Here is a 19,946-nt window from a genome sequence, read left to right on the forward strand (position 1 = left end):
AGACACAGAAATAGGGCCTGTCGTGAATCCATGTTGATATTTATAATGCATGTCCCTGTCTGTTGTGTTTGCATCGAGAAGCATCTGCACTGCACAAAGATGTCTGCTCAGGTTTTCCTTCATTGTGGCCCCATGTATGTGAGATCATAGGTGAACATTCTACTCTGTATGCATCCATTATGTTTTAGATGAGATGATTACCAGTTTCTTTATGTATCCCACCGGCTTCATATAGAAGTTACATAATCCAAGCCTGCATCTCTGTGCAAATATAAGATCGCAAAGCTTGTATCCTCTGAACCCCCTGTGAGTCTATAAATCCTTTGTGGCTGCCAAATGGTCAGTGTGAACCAATAACTGTACTGCAGTTTGAAGTATGTGGAAGTAGGCTTAATGTGTTGGTACAAGGCGTGAAGCATGATTGTTTCCCACTTTTTGAACAGTCACAGATTGTCGATTGTCTGTATCTCTAATCAGCCTCTCTTGTCGTGTCAGTCGTTTTACTGAGAGGTATTTCTCCTCTTTGTCTGCCTTTCTCTTGATAGACGCTGCCAGCTGCACTGCGTGCACTGAAAGGCAAAGCAGCTCGCCAGTGTCTGACAGAGGAGCTAAGTCTTCACGTTCAGCAGAACCGCGCTATAATGGACCACCAACAGTTCGACTACATCATTCGTATGATGAACTGTGCTCTCCAAGTAAGTCACTTAACAGACGTCAGAGAATCCCTTTCTCGTGAAACACTGTGTATTTATTTTATTTATTTTAAAAGTCGAGATGAGATATTGATTGAACAAAAATAAATTAACAATAAATCTGATAAGTAACCGATTGTTTAGGACAGTTAAGAAACAAAATTACCAAACATTCACTGGTTCCAACATTTGTAGAGTGAAGATATGTTGCCTTTCCTTTGTAGGATTAATAGCTCTGGCTTTTGGGTCAGACCAAAAAAATGTATTTGAAGATGCAGTCTTGGGCTCTAGAAAACTGTGATGCAACATTCAGTGAAATTGCATCATACATTAATTACTGTGATACACGCTTGCTCGTCAACAAAATTAAACCTGTAGTTTTACCGTTGAATGAAATGAGTTTAATTATTTTTGTTTTGTTAAAAAAAACAGCTGGTAAAAAAAACTTTTATTTTTAAACTATTTTTCTTTCTCCTTTTTTAATCCCACTGTTGTGGTACAGTGTGCTTACCAGAACTCTGAACGTCAGGGTCATTTCAAGACTTAGTGTGTTATTTCTGTGATAACAACAGAGAAAAATATATTATGATTATCATTGAAAGACTAATTCAATAAAATGTCTTAGCCAACTGACCAAAGTAGAAGTGAGCAGATGTCTTTCTTTTAGGCCTGCGCCACAAATCTGACTAAAACTGATATTAAGATTGACAAAAGAAATGTTTTCTTCCCCAGATTTTGACCACAGCAGTATCTTAAAGGAATGTCGAAGGTCACATTCCAGCGGCGCATATTTGTTTGAGTCTGTTTCAGCACTGTATCCCAAATAAATATTTTCTGAATTGTAATCTGCCATTATTAAGCAAGTGGGACAAGTGAGCCCCAGCCATGCTGCTCATTGTGTATCAGTTAGTATGTTTGTCTCCTTCTGGTGCTCCCATGCCTCAGCTACTTGTCAGAGTAGTAAGTAATGTGTTTTTGTGCAGCTCATAAAGAGTCAGTGAGGCTTCACTCAGCCAGAGCAGTCGGGTTTTTATTGGTAGTTCCTCATGGTTTACTGCCTTGAATCAACCCTTTACGGGGATTTTAATAATTTTAAGCAGTCCTCACAGAGTGCAGCTTTATGGAGTGACTTTAGATTCCACTCATTCTTTTTTCCCCACAAATGACAAAAAACAACTTACCCCACCATCTGCCTGGACCAGGGACACGCAAGGTCATTTGACGTGTCATTTGCTTCACAGTTATGCAACGGAACAAAAGAAATGTCTGCATAAGAAGAGTCTTGATTTGTTAGTTATTTATGTCTTTTCACACATGCAGGAAGACAAGAAAAGACAAGTTGGTTGCATCATCCCTTCTGTGCTGCATAATGTCTCCCATCATTTCTAGGAGCAGACATGAACTCTTGACAGTAGTTTGTCAGTGACATACTTTTTTTTTTAACTGCAAAAGGTGGAAAGATGTCTAGACCAGTTCTTTTCCATGCCTTCATAATTCAAGACTTAGAAGTTAGAAGTTAAGTCTAAATCGATGCAAAAGTCCAAGCTGTTTTGTTGTCCTATTATTGTCATAGCCAGTGCGTCTTTTCTTGTGTTGAATGTTGACATTTGCTCATTGGATTTGATCGGTCGTGAACAATACAAGACAAAACAAGAGACATCTGTCCAACCTAACTTTGAATAGCGACTAAAATCTTAATGTTCTCACGATAAATTTCCATATTTTCACACTTACGCACACTTATGCATGTGCACTTTTGCTAACAGCTGCATTTGACAAAATGTAGCCAGCATTTTCTCTTATGACTTTTTGTTTGTTTTTGTTTTACTTTGCATTGTTGGTCGTGTATTCTCTTACCTCAGGATGGAAGCCAGGCGTTCGTTCCTGGCTTTCATTCCTTGGTCTCAGCTCAGTTATGAGGGATTTGTCTCCGATGAGCTGTGAAAGGAATATAAATAGTAAATTGCTGGGCCGGTAATTGCTTTCATATTCTGCATGCTGCCCTTTTCTTACAACGCCCAGCCACATAAGAATCCCAAAATGATATTACTGTGTGTGTGTGTGTGTGTGTGTTTGTTTGACCCTTTTATTTATAAGTGATTTGTGCTGTAAAAAATGCTGCTTTGTCTCTTTACAATGACAGCATGTTGCCTCATTAAGATTTCTGGCATACAGATTCATATGACACATTGATTTGCAATGTCATCATCATCATGAGACCAGTTACAACATTTTTCGTTTAACTGTCGACTTCAGCCTAAGTGTTAGTTCTGTGGCCTGGTTGCAATCAGCATTTTCTTTTGAAAGGTTTGCAAGAGAGCACAGCCTCAGGATGTGTATGTGAAACAAAAATGTGCAGTAGGTCAAAGGTGCACTGTACCTTGTCAGTGCTTCTCTTTATGTACATTTTTTTTTGTTGCATATGAAAAAAATGTCGTACTTCCTCTGGAATGATTTGATGGCAGGAAAAAGTTTACAGTGATGCATTTTTCCTGTTTAAACATCTGTTGTAATCCTTATCTGTGCTATTTCTCTGCCATGAATCACGCACAGTAACGACCCTCATTAAGGCACTTGAGATAATTGCACATTTATTTGTTATGCGTATGTGCACCGGTCAGCACTTGAGCATTTAGAAGTAAACGTTGCGCAAGCCATGTGGGGGAATGGGTCCTGCTGTGGATGTATCCTGGCATCCCAACCATTTCCTGTCAGATAGGATTATGAGCCCTCTGCGCTCTGCTCTCTCATGGCCCAGGGCCTCATGATGGTGCTCAAAAACACACTCTGAATGGCAGTTTACTGTGAGAGGGGATTAGGGCGGGAGGGCCATGGGAAGCGACCGCAACGGCATGGAGTCCATGAGTTCCGCATGATCCTGAGCTTCACTGTCTGATGTGGAACAGTGTGCGAGAACACACGTTACAAGCAGATGTTTTAGGAAAGCACAAGGCACTTTATCTGACCGTGTCTCAATCGCAGACTGTTGAACTGCAAGCTGATACGCCTGCCAACTAGCCAGGAGTCTGTGCCCTCCGTCCCCCCGCATGGAGACTAAAGACTGTCTGCTGCCCTTTAAGAACTTTGAATATCTCCTTTAATAGTGAATAGATGTCTTCATTACATTTTCACATTATTTTGATCATAAATTAGTCTCTTACTGTGAGAACATGGCCCCTGTCTGCCTTAGTGGCCTTGATGGACTGTCTTGCGTAACATGGTCACTGGGAATCTGCACTGGTTACCATTCCCATGTTCAGATGACTGTTTCTCTAGGATGTCCACTAAGTATGGCCAGGTAAACATCTGCGTTAATCAGCTATGGAAGCTATGGAAGTTTGTTGCTCATCTGGACAGCACAGAGGTCAACTATGTGGCTTATTCCTCTTCCTATTAGTGATTCAAGCTACAGTTAACAATAAAAGCCTCTGAGTTAAGAATGTCTTTTACGTTGTCAGCCATACAAGTCTTGTAAAAGCATGACATGCTCATTCACATGTTCATTTCACGGCCCCCTCTGGGAAGTGCTAACTTATCCGGAACACACAGGAAGCTGATGTTTGTTCACATCCTGCAGTGTTTCTGTCACATGCTCAAGATCCTTGTTTTTGCCTACTGGATACGTGTCTGAGACAGAATAGCTGTGTTAGTCATCATACCCATCATAGCCTCTGCAGCTTCAGGGGGGGAAAATGGTGAGAAATACCATAAATAATAGGAGGAAAGGAAGACAGCAGGGTGTACTTGCAAACAGAATTGTGGGGCTACACAACGCCCTTGTGTCCCTCTATTCTTGAAATCCCAAATAACATATTTTCTCCACCCTGCACCATGTGGATCCATTCAGCTCTATGACAATAAATAAGTCATAGAGCTGAATAGAACTAAATACAATATGTTTACCTTTGTCAAGTTCCTCTGTGATGCTGCTACTCCTCAGGTTTCACTTTTCAGTCTTATCTCAGACCTGCTGTAGATTTTACTGCTTATCCTTTCACTTTGTGAGTTGACCTCCAAATATTTTGAGCTGTCCCTTAGCCTCCCTGTCTGCTTACGGGAGATTAAGGTAAAGATTTTGGAGCAGATAAGTGTGGCAAAGTAAACCAGATGTTATCTACCTTATATGAGACATGACGTGTGAAGCAGCCTCTGGAAAAAAGAAAAAAAAAAAACTGTGACGTTTTCTTCATCCGAGCAATGACTTTGTCCTTTTCAGTGCTGAAAATGTCTGTCGTCACAAGTTTCTGTTTTGAAGGACCAGTGGTGTTCATTTGCTGGACATCACTTTTTTTTGTTTGAATAATGCTGGTCACACTTTTCTGCCTGTGCGTTTCCACTTGTTGTTCTATTATGACTGGGGTCCATGAACTCCTGTGACCCCAAGCATTGTGAAGGATGCCGGTAAACAATGCTTTGGTGCCGCTCCAAGTGGGAACATTTAACCACAGCCCAAATAACTGCAAAGAAAAACACTAGCAACAAATAAAACAGAAACTATGTTGCTCAGTCGATGGGGGGTCAGGCTTTCATGTGCGGCTGTGGAACTTGTGTTTTACATTTTCTCCCCTCTGTACATTCTTGTGTGTGTGTGTGTGTGTGTCTTTGAGGAATGGCAGTACTGAGGCCCCCATGGCAGACCACTATCAGGAAGTGCAGCATTCTTGTCCCTATCTTTCCCTCAAAAATTAAAGCCTGTGCAAGTATTTTGCATAGTTTCAGAAACACTTCATCGTAGACTCAGAGGTAAAGAGATGTTTGGTAAGAAAGAAAATGTGTCACACATTCTGTAAACACATCAAGGGTTATGAGGTGCAGCGTCAGGTCAGAACCGGTCCTGCTGTTTGTACTTGGTCTTAAATTGGGTTTCCTCAGGCCAGTTCAACAAATAGATCCCAACAGAGCTTACCAGAGATAAGTACCAATTTCCTGTGAATCAAGTACTTTTGACTCTCAACTCACGTCCTTTTCTCCTCTTCCCCTCTTCTCGTCGTTCTCTGTGATCTCTGCAAGAAAAGTTTTGTATGGGCCCCAATGTCCCCTGCACTAAGCCTCTTAATGTACTATTCATCTTAATACTATTCATTTGAAAGCACCATTAAGCGCCGCCCCTTTGACCTGAAACAATCCCAAATACAAAGACACGCATGGTGTGTAAATGTCCAAGAGGGAATGTTTTCAACTATTCTCTGATTTAAGAAACAAAATAAAAGAGAGAGAATTAAGTTTTCTTTTTGGCTTGTCGTGGATTCTTGATAAATGGATGCAGCATTTTATGGCCAGAATGACTGGATTTTGTACAGTGCGATTTCCTTCACTGCGCCTTGTATGGCAATCTAGTTCAAGAATGTAAAACATAAAATTACCAATAAATTGAAGACCGGAGTGGTCTGACCTATTGTCTCAAGGCAGGCATTATATAAGGCTATTGAAAGCATATGTCCCAGAAGTGAAGTGGTTTAGGCAGAGAATTTTCTGGGTTTTCTTTTTTTTTTTTTTTTTTTTTTGCCCTGACATTCAACAGGACGGTATGTCTTTATGTAACAGGAAGTTACGTTTGTCAAAGATAGATTCTTTGCCCCCCCCCCGGTGTGCTCACATCTGTACATTGCTATGTTACAACAGTGCATCAGTCCTGTGCTGAAAGGCACGTAATCAAGACTCATCTTATATTTATCACTTCTTCTTTGGAAATGAATTCAACAGAGTCCCCCCCCCCCCTCCCCTTGCCCCAGTGTGTTTGACCTCTCTGTTGGAAACATGCACTTCAGTGAAAAAAGGTCTTCACAGAGCTATGTAACATGTCTCCTGCTGTGCCCTGCCCTGCTCTCACTTGTCCCCTGTTGTTTGACCCACAGGACTGCTCCAGTTCAGAGGAGTACACGGTGGCTTCTGCACTGCTGCCCCTCTCAACGGCCTTTTACAGGGTAAGGAGATTAATTAAAAAGAAGGATGCATGCAAGCTCAAATTGATGCTCCTGTTCTGTGTACAGTATCAGTGTTGTATGAAAAAAAAAAACAACAATATCTCAGAAATATGTTAATATCTTATGCGAGCCACTGATCCACTGAAACTGTTATCATCCTAAATTTTATGTGAATGGACTAATATGTCGGCTAATATGTCAGCCAATGTTAGCCCATTGTTGGTAATTCAGTATCAGCCCACATGTTGGCCTAAAAAATGTCATAGATCTATATAAGGTAATTTAGAAACAGCTGTTCCATTGCAGAGTTTGTCCACTGAAGAACTCATACAGTTGTATTTTTCACCTGTAAAATGTCCAGCGCAGGCCATATTATGGTATTCAAAGTGTTCATGTTACAGTACCGGTTGGGCTCTTATTAACATGGCACTGTAGGGAAGGTTGTAGGCAGGGCGTAGCCAGAGCAAGAACACATCTCTCAGTCTGTGACCTTTTGCGAAACCCCGCACATGTGCATGCACAGATCAGCATGTTAAAACCTCCATAGCAAAACAGTACAGGCTACGGACTTTGGTTTCCAAACCACATTATCTACACAGGGTAACTTTATTTTTTACCGCAGCTATGTCCCCACAGCATGGGGCTTGCATGTTGCCATGGGGACAGACACAACTGTCCGTATTGGCTTTTTGTCGGGTACCAGTACCATATCCCAATGAGCTGGACTGGGACCTGACCCTGCTCTCTACCACCACATGACTCATCCAGTTCACATGCCACAGGCTGATGTAACTCCCTGCCTTGTGTTGTTTTTCTTGTTTCTCTTCAAGGCCACCAGTATAGAAAATTAATCAATAATGTCAGTGTTTATTAGCTTAGTGCATGCTTCTTAAGCCATGTCACAAGAATATACCACTATGAAACAATTTCTGTTTCATGAGAATATCCATTAACTAGTCACGTTACACAAGGGACTGTTTTCAGCTATTTTAGTTTGAAGATTACAAATGATTTCTTGTCTGGCACTGACGGCTAATTAGAAGGAAGAATGAATTAAGAATGCAACAGATTTTTCCTTTGTTATTTACAGATGATTGGAACTGGTGACATGCTTGAGCCTTTGCCTCACCCAAAGGGTGAAAAGTAAAGTGAGGTCAGGCAGGACTCTGCCAAAATGGTTCCGTAATCTCTGGTTATTGACACAAAGATCATGCAGTGAAAATGTGAGAAAGACGAAGCTTGGTATTGGAGCATCCCAGAAGCTGTCATCATGGGTGTGGATTGACTGACTGTGACTGTGATACCTCCCAACTGATCCATCATACCCTTTTTTGTATTTGCTTACATTGTTATGAAATGTAACCTTAGAAGTTAGGTTAATCAAGAATCAAAAATAGGATGTCTGGATTAATAACAATATCTACCACGACACTGCAGCATACATCAGGCACTTATTTTTACAGGCCTTTTAAGGTATCCAAAATGTACCATCTCATCTTTCAGAAGCCCTTCACCATCCTCCGCCGTGAAAGTTATATAACAGCCTCTGAGAGACAGCCAGGGTGGTGTCTCAGTTGTTCATCATACATTACAGTAGCTATGTGTTCTACAAACAGTCGTGAACACTTGATAAATGATAAACCAGTACTTGAAGGTGACCAAACAAGACTGTGGAAGTCAATGAAAAGAATGTGAGCAAATGAGCTCAGGATGGTGTTCTCACCTCAGAATAAATCAGTAGGGTTTTACTGAGAGAATACTTTGCTGGTTGTAAATGTCACAAGGAAACTTTTTTGTTATGTTGAATATTGTTAATCAACTCATTGACCTGCTCAAAACTGTGTTTCATGCGCTGGCCCACTTATTGACATTAATCTTGAGCCAGTCTCCTAAGCAGGAACAGAGGAGGTATTTGCTCTTTGATTTCCTGCACATTCTTATGTTCACAATATTAATTAATTTGAATATAAACTATTTTCTGATATTCTTTGAGTCAGAGGTGGCGATATTAAAGCATCTCCTGTACATTCTAATCAATAATGCATATTTATCACTTAATGTGCAAGTATTAATGAACAATCCATTGTTCTTTGCACTGCTATAGCACCGTGGTCAAACATTGGGTAAAAAATTGTTTTCGTCTGTTCAGGAGTTGCACATTAAAGGAGTTCAGGAGTCAGACATTGGTCGGGTCACTGTTTGGTATTCTTGGCCAGACTCTGGCAGACTCACACTGTGTTCCTGCCACAGTACAGTGGTACTGTCCCCATGACTCTCAAGTCTCCAGGTCGAGGAACGTGGGAATATCCCTCTCACTGCCACTGTCTGCTCCCAGAACCTGCTGGATAGAGACAGACGGTGTTTGGTTTCTTTGCCGGCTATATTTTGACAACCAAACATGCTTATGCTGTTGACCCACATTGTATGTTCAGTTGTTTTACTTTCACATTTCTTTGGTTTCCCCTCAGCTTGACCCTTGATGAATGTTCTGCTCAAACTGAACCACTTATGGAACAACCTTTGATAGATGTTTGTTAATATTTCAGGCAGGAAGAAGGCAGAACTATTTTGCAAAATATCTTTTGGTCGAGATCATGCGTGGATGGCGTCGGTGTAGGCCCGTGTAGGTAAAGATTATCTAAATGCCACGCAACCTTTGTACAGTGGTCCCTTTGTTAGAGGTGAGGTTTTACATTTCGTTGTCGCTCTCTAATCTGCAAACGGTTCCTCTGCCATTCATTATCTAGTGGGGTGCGGGTGGGGGATTATCAGGGGATGAGCAGGTGTCATTCACGTCTGAGTCTGTTGTTATTCTGCCCTTTGCAGCCTCATATGGTATTTCTTCTTACATTTGAATGTGTCACCAGTGTTAGCGTCTCTGCCCGGGAAAGAAAACACAGGTTTAGTTACAGCAACAACTGAAAAACCCCAAATGCATTTCTGGATGACTTGCACAACAAGAACACTTGACTGTTAGCATTCTTTCAGCCATAGTTTATCCATGGGGGGATTTGACCGTTCGCTCTGTCAAACCAGTCCTTACGAAGGAAAATGACGTCCTGCTTGACCCTTTTGTATCTCAGAAATGTCCAGCTCTTCACTTACCCTATCTATGTTTACTTTGTGTTGGAACATTTGTGTTACTTGTACATTGTGTTTTTATGCAGTGACGGCCTATGGATGCCATGATGGATTTGTTTATTACTCTGACTTTCAACATGTTTTGCTCTGTTTGTTTTACATGACTGAGCACTATAAATACATTGCTGAAGTTGAATAGAAAGTTTTTCATGGTTTCAGGATGCAAGTAATTTTCCTCATAACACACAGACTCGTGTATAATTGCAAAAATGAGGAGATGGATTGTGCACGGGTCAGGCATGTGTTCCCACAGAGGACTTGTCCAGAAATAATGACTGTTTTTGTATGTGCAATTCAGGAATGCTATGAATTCTTCCAAAACACTTGTAAATAATGTTGCTGCCCCAAGGCTGGTGACATATCAGATACAGCGCTCTTCACTCAGTGTCTGCATACAAGTGTGCACTCCCCTCAGTGACAACATGCACCATCTCTCAGGGTCTGAAAGACACAGCTGACATTTGTGATGCTCTCTGGCTGGTGTTTCGAGGCCACAGTCAATCATACTGTGAACCTTGGGATTGTGTCCCAGAGTTCAAAACAAGATCCCAAATCCTGATAGCCTCATTCCTATGACCTGTACACAGCATTTTCTCCTTTCTACCTCCCTTTGCGGTTTGTCTGCTTGTTTTCACCCTCTCTCCCTCCACTCTACATTCCTCTTCTTCACTAGTCACATGACCAGATGGGTCTGATAGTGGTATACTCCCTGTTTCCCCTTCATCTTGACTTCCTACTTTCCTTTCCTCCTCCCTTTTCCTCTCCTTTCTTCTCTCCTTCCCTGTCCTCCTTCTTGCCCATCTGTTTTGAGGATGTCTTTGTAAGCTCTGCGTATTATCATATTAGGAAGAAATGACCTCGGTCAATATGACCTGCACATATCTGACAAGTCAGCCAGGCTGAGTATAGACAGCATAGACAAGTCACATACACGCCTCCCCCACAAACACACACACCATACAACATCTGTTGCAAGACACATAACACACTCCTGTGACATGAAGGTACTACAGTGCAATACAGAGGGCTTCACGTCTTCTTATTGTGTTTGTGGCCATATATTTATGGCCATGTTTCATGCAGCTCAGTCTTTAAAACCTGATCTCTTTCCAGTCAGTCAGAGACCAAGTATTCCACAGACTGTCAGTGTGTCAGCTTGAGCAGTGCCGCGGTGGGTCACATTATAGCATCTCTTCAAAGCATTTCTGGCCACAGCAGTTTGTTTCTCTGGCCTAATTCCCATATACCGTTACTGCGTGTTTCCTGTGATGACAGTGAAGTTGTAATCATCTCTGTCTCTGGAGAGAACACAGTTAATCTAAACAAACTCCCATTAATGTCATCCTTGTTATGCCTCATTGATCTAGTGGAGGGCTGTATTTTGCACACCAAAGGAGCAAGTAGTTTGTGGATTTATAGATCGTAGACATTATAAACTCTCTCATCATGTGACTGTTAAACACAAGTAATGTGGTAGCTGAGCCCGATGATACGTTGGTACTGTGCAGCATTATTTTTAGTTTACCAAGTCCTGGCATATATGTCAGCCAATAGCTTTACAAATCTCCAAATATAGGTTTCAGGTCATTCAGAAAACGTGTCTCCATCTCATAGTTTATCCACCACAAAGCTCCAACAACATGTTTACAAATTAAGTTACTACATTCCGATTGGTAAATTAAAAAAAAGAAATGTTTTTGTGCTCTGTGTTGATGCGTTAAAATGCCTCAGACTATTGTTTCACATTTTTTTCCTTCGTCGAGATCTTTTGTATCCGTTTCTTGTTGGCCTCTGTCATTAGTCAGCAGGATATCCTCGACTCCGTTTTAAAACACCTTGAAATCTCATGAAGATTTGTTGAACTCAGCTGGTGTCGCATTTCCCAAAAGATTTTTTTGTAATCTAATATTAGAAGAGCAGCAGGAGAGCTCTTACTAAAATGTTAAAAGCATGTTTTGAGTTTTAAAGATGTTTTAGCTACATTTTTAATCCACTATGTACATTTATGCTGAAATCACCGTGTGCTAGTTAGAGACCATTTATTTAGTTTTTTTTATCTGAATCGTAATGAAGAAAGGTTGAGTACATTATTAAATCCCATGACCCAAAAGCAAGGGACAACTGAGACCTGCATATCAGTAGTGTTGCATGTTAAGTGCAGTGTGGGCATTAGTTCACCGCCTGTCCTCCAGGCTCTCCTCTCTCTTGGCTTCTGGCTGTTTTGTATCTGTCTGTTATATTTACAGTGACCTCTCCAGTTCTCATCCTTCAAAGGCAAACTATGACGTGATAATGAAAGCCACTGTGTTGTGTCAGGCTCAGGGGAGAGAAATCAGAAGCTAATCACATAACAGGCCTGAGCCTTGCACATGGCCCTCAGACCGTGCAGGGAGACTTATGACAGTTGGTTAATGTTGGTTTGGGGCTCGTCATTTATTGGCTGTGACTGTGCTTCTGTTGACATCGTGTCATTTGTGGTGTGATAATAGCAGTGTTTATCATATGTGTTATACAGTACAGTATGGACCAGCATTAATGCCTTTAGCTGAGCACCGTACATTCCCGTTGGAAGTTGTTTTTGCAAGCAGCAGGTGCTTTACTCTTCAGCCTGCGCTAATGAAAAACAACAGCACTGCTTCCAAATACAACCAGACACAGAAGGAAAGTGGGGGGGGACTGTTGTTCCATTTGAGGCTGTTAACTCTCCAAAAGTCACAAGGTTTGATTGATTTCACTTTGAAATCTTGCAGCTGATTTGGTTTTGGCTTGTTTTAGCCCCAGAATTTTGGCAAACGTTTTTCTTTCTTTCTTTCAAGGGGCACTCACAGCTCAGCTCCTTTGTTAATGCAAATACCCAATGAGAAATGAACCTGCACTGAGTCTGACTGCCCACAGGTAGAGGACTGCAGCAGTTAGGAAACAGTAACATAGGAACAGAAACAAATACTGCAGGCAAAGATTGTATCTACTTTAGGCAGGAGCAGCTGCCATTGTCATCACTGTGAAAAGAAATGTAATATATGAATGTAAGAGAGTGTTCCTATAGGACTGTATAAGGCTTAATACCCCTTAACATCTTGTTTTCTCCTTTAATTCAGTAGCTTAAAAAAAAAATCCCCTTTTGCACTATTAAATATTCAAACACAAGACTGCTTGGTTTTTGGGGTTTTTTTGCTTAACTGTTCCGTCTAAAGGCAATATTCTAAATGTTTTGTCATTTTATACATATCCCTCTGAAATTCAGCCCAAGATATTTAGTTTTCCAGGAAGCTTTTAGATTTCCACAAGAATTTAAATGAGGTTCTGGGTATTCTGAACAATGTTTGGTTGTGTAGCGTGTGTTTGTTCTGACTGGGGTTGTCAAGGCTTCGTGTGCAGTGTTTTAATTGACCTTGTCTGCTTGTTTAGTCAATACATGAATTTCATTCTATTGTCAATAACATGAAAGGAAATTTCCACCCTAACCTAAATCTGAAACAGTCACATCGCAACATTTTTTTCCTCTTAAACTTTCTTGATTTTGTTTTTCACAGTATTGGTCTGATATCCTGACAACATAAAACAGTACCACATAGACTTCTACTCAATGGCAAAGCTCAGCGTTGCTTCTGTGTATTGTCCTAACTCTATGAAATACGTTTTGTCTTGCAGAAATTAGCTCCTGCAGTGAACCAGTTTGCCTACACTTGCATTCAGGATCATCCCATCTGGACCAACCAGCAATTCTGGGAAGCCACTTTCTACAGCGAGGTCCAAAGTCAGATCCGAGCCCTTTATCTTAACACCCCAGCGGAGAAAGGGGTCATCACTGCTAGGCTAAAGGTAAGACAGGAAATAGTCACTTTTGAAGCAAACACACCAAAATTCCCCATTTCTTGCCTTTTAATTGCTGCTACTAATCATTTAAAGACACCTCAGCCCGCAGGAAATTGTGACTGTTTTCTCATATAGACCTTAGAGATCTTTTAAAATTTATATATATTCTTGTACATGTTTGCTCAGTTTCACTTTTTGCAGTGAAGAAAGAACTGTGCAGGGAAAACAAACTTTCAGTTTACCGTTTGATCTACTATGTTCCAACCTTCACCTGTGGTCATGAGCTTTGAGAATTGAGCAAAAGAATGAGATCATGGATACAAGAACTCACCCTTAAAGAAAAGGTATAACATCATAGTACAGGTACTGCTCCTTCACATTCGATGGGGTTAGTTGAGGTATCTGATCAGGAAGCCTGTGGGCAGAAGACCCTGGGCTTGACAATTTGGCCGAGCCTTGTGCCACTGCCACCCGGCCCAGATAAGCAGCAGAAAATCGATGGGTGGATATTTACTTTCTGTATGTTTATGTTCTTTAGAATTTGTAGAAGAATGTCTGCTCTCTCTTCAACTGTTGCCAGGGCTAAAAGGCTTAAATCATTTTCTCTGACCCATCCAGGATGTGGGCCAAACAGCAGGTAGAGATGAGGAACACACAGCCATGGACCTGGCAGCAGAGCAACTGCGTTTATGGCCCAGTCTGAGCAAGGAGAAGCAACAGGAACTGGTGAAGAACGAGGAGAGCACTGTGTTCAGCCAGGCCATCCACTACGCCAGCCTTATGGTTTATCTGCTCGTTCCCTTGGACACCAGCAAGAACAAGCTGCTCCGCAACACCCCTGTCGCTGACTGGGAGAGTGGCAGCAACAGCATCGTCACAAACAGGTCAGGAGAGCAACAGTGTAATGTGGTTCCAAAGCTGTTGTTTTTACTATCTGCTAAGATCAATCACAGAATATACTAGAACATACTTTTGACTTGTTCAGCATTTGTAAGGTAGAACAATCAGTCTTATCTGGGGGAAACCTCAAGGTAAGGTTTCATGATTTGGGAATAAGTGTACCTCTCTTAATAAGGCAATGATAAGTCTGTGGGTGGATGTGGCTTCACTCGCAGTCTACATGATACCTTCTTATTTAGCCAAAAGGAACACAGGACCTCTCGTGTTTCCGGCCCACATGCATCCTTAGGGCTTACATCGCTACTGCACAAAACAGAGTTGGCCTCATTTACTTCTGTCGGGAAGCTTAAAACCCTCAGGGTGTCTTTAACGGGGCTTCACTGTACTCACTCGAACCAAACAAAATAGCAGTGGAAGTTATTTCCCGTGCTCTGCAATAAGTTTATTGTGGTATAAATCCGGGAAGATCCTCCATGTATGTCTTTTCTTAGAATTTAAAGGCATGCATCCAAAAAAAAGCCTTCTGGATTTCTTTTTTTTCCCCAAATAGTTAGAAGAACACAATGTTAAAGTTTTAATTGTTTTTTTTTGTCAATAGTAATTGAACTTTGTTGCTCTACATTTGCTCTACATCCTTTTTTTCCTCACATAGAAAGAACACAATGTTACTATTTTATTCTCTGTTTTGTTTCTATTTCTGACAAGAAATAGAAGACTGACACGCTGCAGCCAAGAATTTGTTTGTGTGGAAATTTTCTTTCATTGTCTTTCATTTTGCACCAGACTTGTTTGTTTCTCACGGGGGACATTTGGATCTCATCGCTCTCTCTTTTGCATCACTTTCTCGTGTGAAACACTTGTCTTGGCTTATAGGGTTGAATGATTGATGCAGACATCAACACTTGGCTCGTGCCGGGCTGCAGATTGCTCTCGCTTTCCCTGCTCTTTACTTCAGTGCGTCCTCAAATCCATTTCCGTCAACACACAGCTCTCAGATCAGGAGTCCTTCTGGGCACGGTGGCTTGACCTTAGTCATCTTCGTTGTGTCATCATGTGTGTTTCACAGCATCGCGGGCAGCGTCGCAGAGAGCTTTGACACAGAAAGTGGGTTTGAGGACTCGGAGAACAGCGACGTGGCCAACTCTGTGGTCAGGTTCGTCGCCCGCTTCATCGACAAGGTGTGCACAGAGAGCGGAGTGACCCAGGAACACATCAAGAGCCTGCACAGCATGATCCCAGGTACAGATCTCACAGCGTACGTTCACACTCTGCCGCTGTCCTAATTCCCTCAGCTTTATACAGAGGAACCTTTGCATGTGTGTATTCTCAGCTTAGGCCAACAGCAACAGAGGCCTGTAAGCTGATTAACTCCTGACATGTTAAATGGCCTTAAAATCTGTAAATACACACTCTTGTGGTGAGAGTGTGTGGACGTACATGTGTTTCTCTGTACCCGCTCCGTGTCCACTTGTGTCTGTACATATGGTAACTGACCCCATCTCATGACCCTCAGGCATTGTAGCTATGCAGATGGAGGCTCTAGAGACAGTTCACAGGGAGAGCAGGAGGTTACCTCCCATTCAGAAGGTGAGTGTTGCCCTACACTTCAACTGTATGTACATTCTACAATTATATGGCAGTTAGACGTGCATAAATCTGTTCTTACTCATACATATTTCGAGTGTGAAGTGTAGCAATAGAGAGCCTAATTAAAAGCACAAATTCCGGATTTTGTTCCTAATTCAAAATTTCCTCTTCTATGCTACATATATCACTTGCAATATTGCAGTTGACATGGGACATACAACCTTACCTTGTGCAAACCTGTGTAATATTGTTCACTCTGTTTGTCTAGACAGCGATGACAAATAAAAACACTAATTCTGTTTTTAGCAGCACTCAGTTAACAACTTTTCCCACAAGCCCAACACAGTTGCAGTTTAAACTGTCATCAGCTTGAGAGTATGAGGAGCTGTTGAGCAGTGAGCTCTGATGATGAGAAGAGAAGCCCGCAAAACATTGGAAACGTGACGCTGGAACTTTTGCTGAAAGACAGTGTGAACCTGGTTTAACTTAATGATAGGTTTAAACTCTGCTTTATTTTGGAATGAAAAAATATGTAATTTGTAAACCTCAGGAACAAGTTTCACTTTCACTAAGAGCTGATGAAAGAAACATTGAGACGTTAAGATGGCGAAGCTCGTGCCACAGTGGCTAACACTGAAGTGACATCGGGATATTGACACCTTAGAAAAATATCATAGCCTATCATTGCCTATCATTGCCATTTTAATGAAGCTTTTTACTCACATGTTCTCACTCTAACCACATGTTCAGTTCAGTCTGGTTGTCCACAAGTATGCAAAGTGCCACACTCATCTGATGTTTTCCAGTCGTCATCGCTCTTTCACATTTTCCCAGTTGGTCTTTTGGACTGTGCTATGCTATATGTCTGCCAGCTTTGCAATTCCTCTTACACTCATGCTCTCGCACACGTTCATACACACAGACACACACCGTGCCAGCACTGGCTTTGGAGCAACCTGGAGACCGCGGTGAGCAGTTGGAGCAGGTTGTCTGCTGTACTTTGTGGCTAACTTCTCACACATCGATGTACTGGATAGAGCTTCCACCCTGGACTGCTAGCTAGCTGCAAGCAGCATGCCAAAAGAAACTAAAAAGTGTGTAAACAACACTGACTCTGGACTCATGACAGGTCAGAATAGTAGTAGTAATGGCAGCAATAACGTTAATAAGAAAAACAATGAACACATTTAAGGTGCAGCTTGACTAGGAAGCCGAGCTCGCTGCAGTAATGAGGTGCAGAGGGACTTTCTTTTCTTGGTTTCGCTGTCTATTCGAGGCTGTCCTTGAGTTCTTATTAAAAGAGAAGTTCTTATTATCTCATGGCCAGACCTCAACTCCCACAGGTTGGCTGTGGCCTTAATGGTAATGCTGCGAATGATCTAATGTCCCTACTCGTTCATATTTGTGACAGTGGAACAACTGAGTTTTTCTCTGCTGGCTTTGGAGGCCAGAAGGAGCTGAAGCGACACAGGACCCAGGACTTGACTGTTGTTAGTTAGAGTTCATACAGTAGAAAACGTTGGTCATATGGTGTTTGTTTTTGGGACGTGGTTAATAATCACTTCTGTTACTGGAACACAGTTAGCATCCTGGCAGGTGTATGTTACTTGGGGCACATATGTCACACCACATATTTTCTCTTCTTCTTTCTGTAGAAGCACCGTTAACTTCTTCTTAGAGGGTTTAAAGAGAAGCTGATCCCAAACCACAATATGTAAAGCACTGAAATGCCACATATGCAAGAGACTATTTGCTTGAAAGTCAACATCACAGCGTAACAGTAATATAAAGCAAAGGACTACTGTTATACTTGCTATCCTGCCTTTAGTTTCACAGTTTTTTTTAGTGAAATAATTACTCTGATTAAGCAGAATAAAAGTAGTATTTACACTAGGTTGCATTTTGAAAAAGAAAAAAAAAAACTTTCAACAAAACTTTCAGTGCATTATCATCTGTGAGTTTTGGGCACAAAGTTGCACTTTAACTTCTGTCCAGTGAAATGAAACTGATAGGAATTGTGTTATTATTTTGTTATTATATTTAAGTGTTACTCCGCAAGTAAAAAGACGTCACGACATGTCAGTCAGTGTTTCTGCGTTTAAATTTTTTAAAACAAAGTGAAAACCAGCATTCAATTAAATTCAATAAATTGCAGTTTTTAGTTGAAAAGGAAGCTTCTTGAAGGGTTGACATTGCTCTCCACAGAGTGCGAATTTGTTTTTTTTGGCAAGTTTGTTTTTTAAAATGCCGCAGAATGCTTTATGTGCTTGCAAGATGTGTGTTTTTGATGACATGCTGACGTGCATGCGAAGCTGAAGTATGTCTCGCCGAGGTCATGCAGTGCTGTGATTTGACAATATAATGATGAATTGATTTCCTGGCTTTTTTAAAATGCTGATTCACTGACGCAAATCTTGTTTTTTAATCCCTCATTTTGAGTTTCTTCTGGCAAAGCCGAGACATGTTCACAGACAGGTGAGCTGAGTGCGTCTGGGTGCAATATGTCATTATGTTCTTTCCTCGTCAGCCTAAGATTCTGCGTCCAGCTCTGCTTCCTGGAGAGGAGCTGGTGTCAGAGGGGTTGCGGGTGCTTCTGGACCCTGATGGCAGGGAGGAGGCCACTGGGGGCCTCCTGGGGGGCCCACACATCCTGCCAGCAGAGGGAGCCCTCTTTCTCACCACATACCGCATCATTTTCAAAGGCATCCCGCATGATCCACTGGGTAAATCCTGAACCACTACAGCACTCAATGTAAACTCTCATTTGAAATTGATTTGTATCTTTGTGTTAGTGCTAAATGTAGGTTAGTCCTTTTTTTATCAATAAATGGCTTTTTATTTTTTTTATTAAATGCATTTTTTTTCTTGGTAAGCAGTGAACTTTTAATTATTACATCTTCAGTAAAGTTTGTGATTATGACCCTGGAAGCCCTACTCTTCATCAGCATAATGATGTCGATAAACCACTAAAGTCATCAGTACTTGCAGAGTTTAGGTGGTCTTGGGGTTAAGGCACAACATGAACTGAAACGCCCCCGGTTCACATCCGTCTGGGGACCTTTGTTGCATTTCTTTCTCATCTCTCTCTTGACTCATTTCCTGTCATCTCTCTTCTGTCAGCTATCTAACAAAGGCGTAAAAGGATTAAAACAATAATCAAGACGTTATTAGCAGGTGGTCCAGTGTGTGTTTTGTCAGTAAACTGTTGCACCCATCTTTTCAGTAATGCTGATCTTTGTTCCCGTCTGTGTCCAGTGGGGGAGCAGGCGGTGATCAGAGCTTTCCCGGTTTCTACGCTGACCAAAGAGAAGAAGATCAGCATCCAGAACCAGCTGCAGCAGAACATGCAGGAAGGCCTGCAGCTCCGCTCTGCAACATTTCAGGTAAATGCTGAGATGTATGGTGCAGTGTGACCTCTCTGAGATTTTAGATTGAATGAAAAAAATCGAATTAAAAAAAACAACTTGTGGCTTGAACACGTAGCATCATCTGTGGTTGTGTGTCTCAGATGTTAATTCACAGCGTTATATTAACTTATATATTACATTTTTTTTCCTAATTCATTACAAACTGCACTCTAATATATGGCACAGCTTTTGGAGCCCCACACTCTTGAGTTTCATAATATGAGCTTGATTCTTGGAATCAAAGAGAGAAGCAATTTTCAGCCAAGCATGTGTTTTTAGTCATTAGATGTACTGCTGTAAAAGTTTTTATGGTTCATTCCTATCTTTTTACGAACACGGATGATGAAAGTGGCCATGTTGTTGGAGTGTAGGTCATTTGTCCTGTGTGGACATCGCTTTGGTTTTGTTGTGCTTCCTCAATAGTGATTGTGTGTGTGTGTGTGTGTGTGTGTGTGTGTGTGTGTGTGTGTGTGTGGGCT

The 19,946-nt window shown here is 41.5% G+C and overlaps 1 protein-coding gene across 4 annotated transcripts in view; it reads left to right on the forward strand.

Moving 5' to 3' along the window:
- sbf2 (SET binding factor 2) overlaps nucleotides 1–19,946 on the forward strand; it is a 96,692-nt gene that overhangs the window by 56,890 nt on the left and 19,856 nt on the right. For all 4 annotated transcript variants that reach the window (XM_046387698.1, XM_046387725.1, XM_046387708.1 and 1 more), the window contains 8 exons: nucleotides 546–695; nucleotides 6,548–6,616; nucleotides 13,409–13,579; nucleotides 14,192–14,457; nucleotides 15,540–15,712; nucleotides 15,987–16,060; nucleotides 18,588–18,783; nucleotides 19,316–19,443. In XM_046387698.1, the coding sequence (XP_046243654.1) occupies nucleotides 546–695; nucleotides 6,548–6,616; nucleotides 13,409–13,579; nucleotides 14,192–14,457; nucleotides 15,540–15,712; nucleotides 15,987–16,060; nucleotides 18,588–18,783; nucleotides 19,316–19,443 (1,227 nt within the window). The remainder of the gene's footprint in view (nucleotides 1–545; nucleotides 696–6,547; nucleotides 6,617–13,408; nucleotides 13,580–14,191; nucleotides 14,458–15,539; nucleotides 15,713–15,986; nucleotides 16,061–18,587; nucleotides 18,784–19,315; nucleotides 19,444–19,946) is intronic.

Source organism: Scatophagus argus, chromosome 1 (assembly GCF_020382885.2).
Source record: "Scatophagus argus isolate fScaArg1 chromosome 1, fScaArg1.pri, whole genome shotgun sequence".
In the NCBI taxonomy this organism is placed as follows: domain Eukaryota; kingdom Metazoa; phylum Chordata; class Actinopteri; family Scatophagidae; genus Scatophagus; species Scatophagus argus.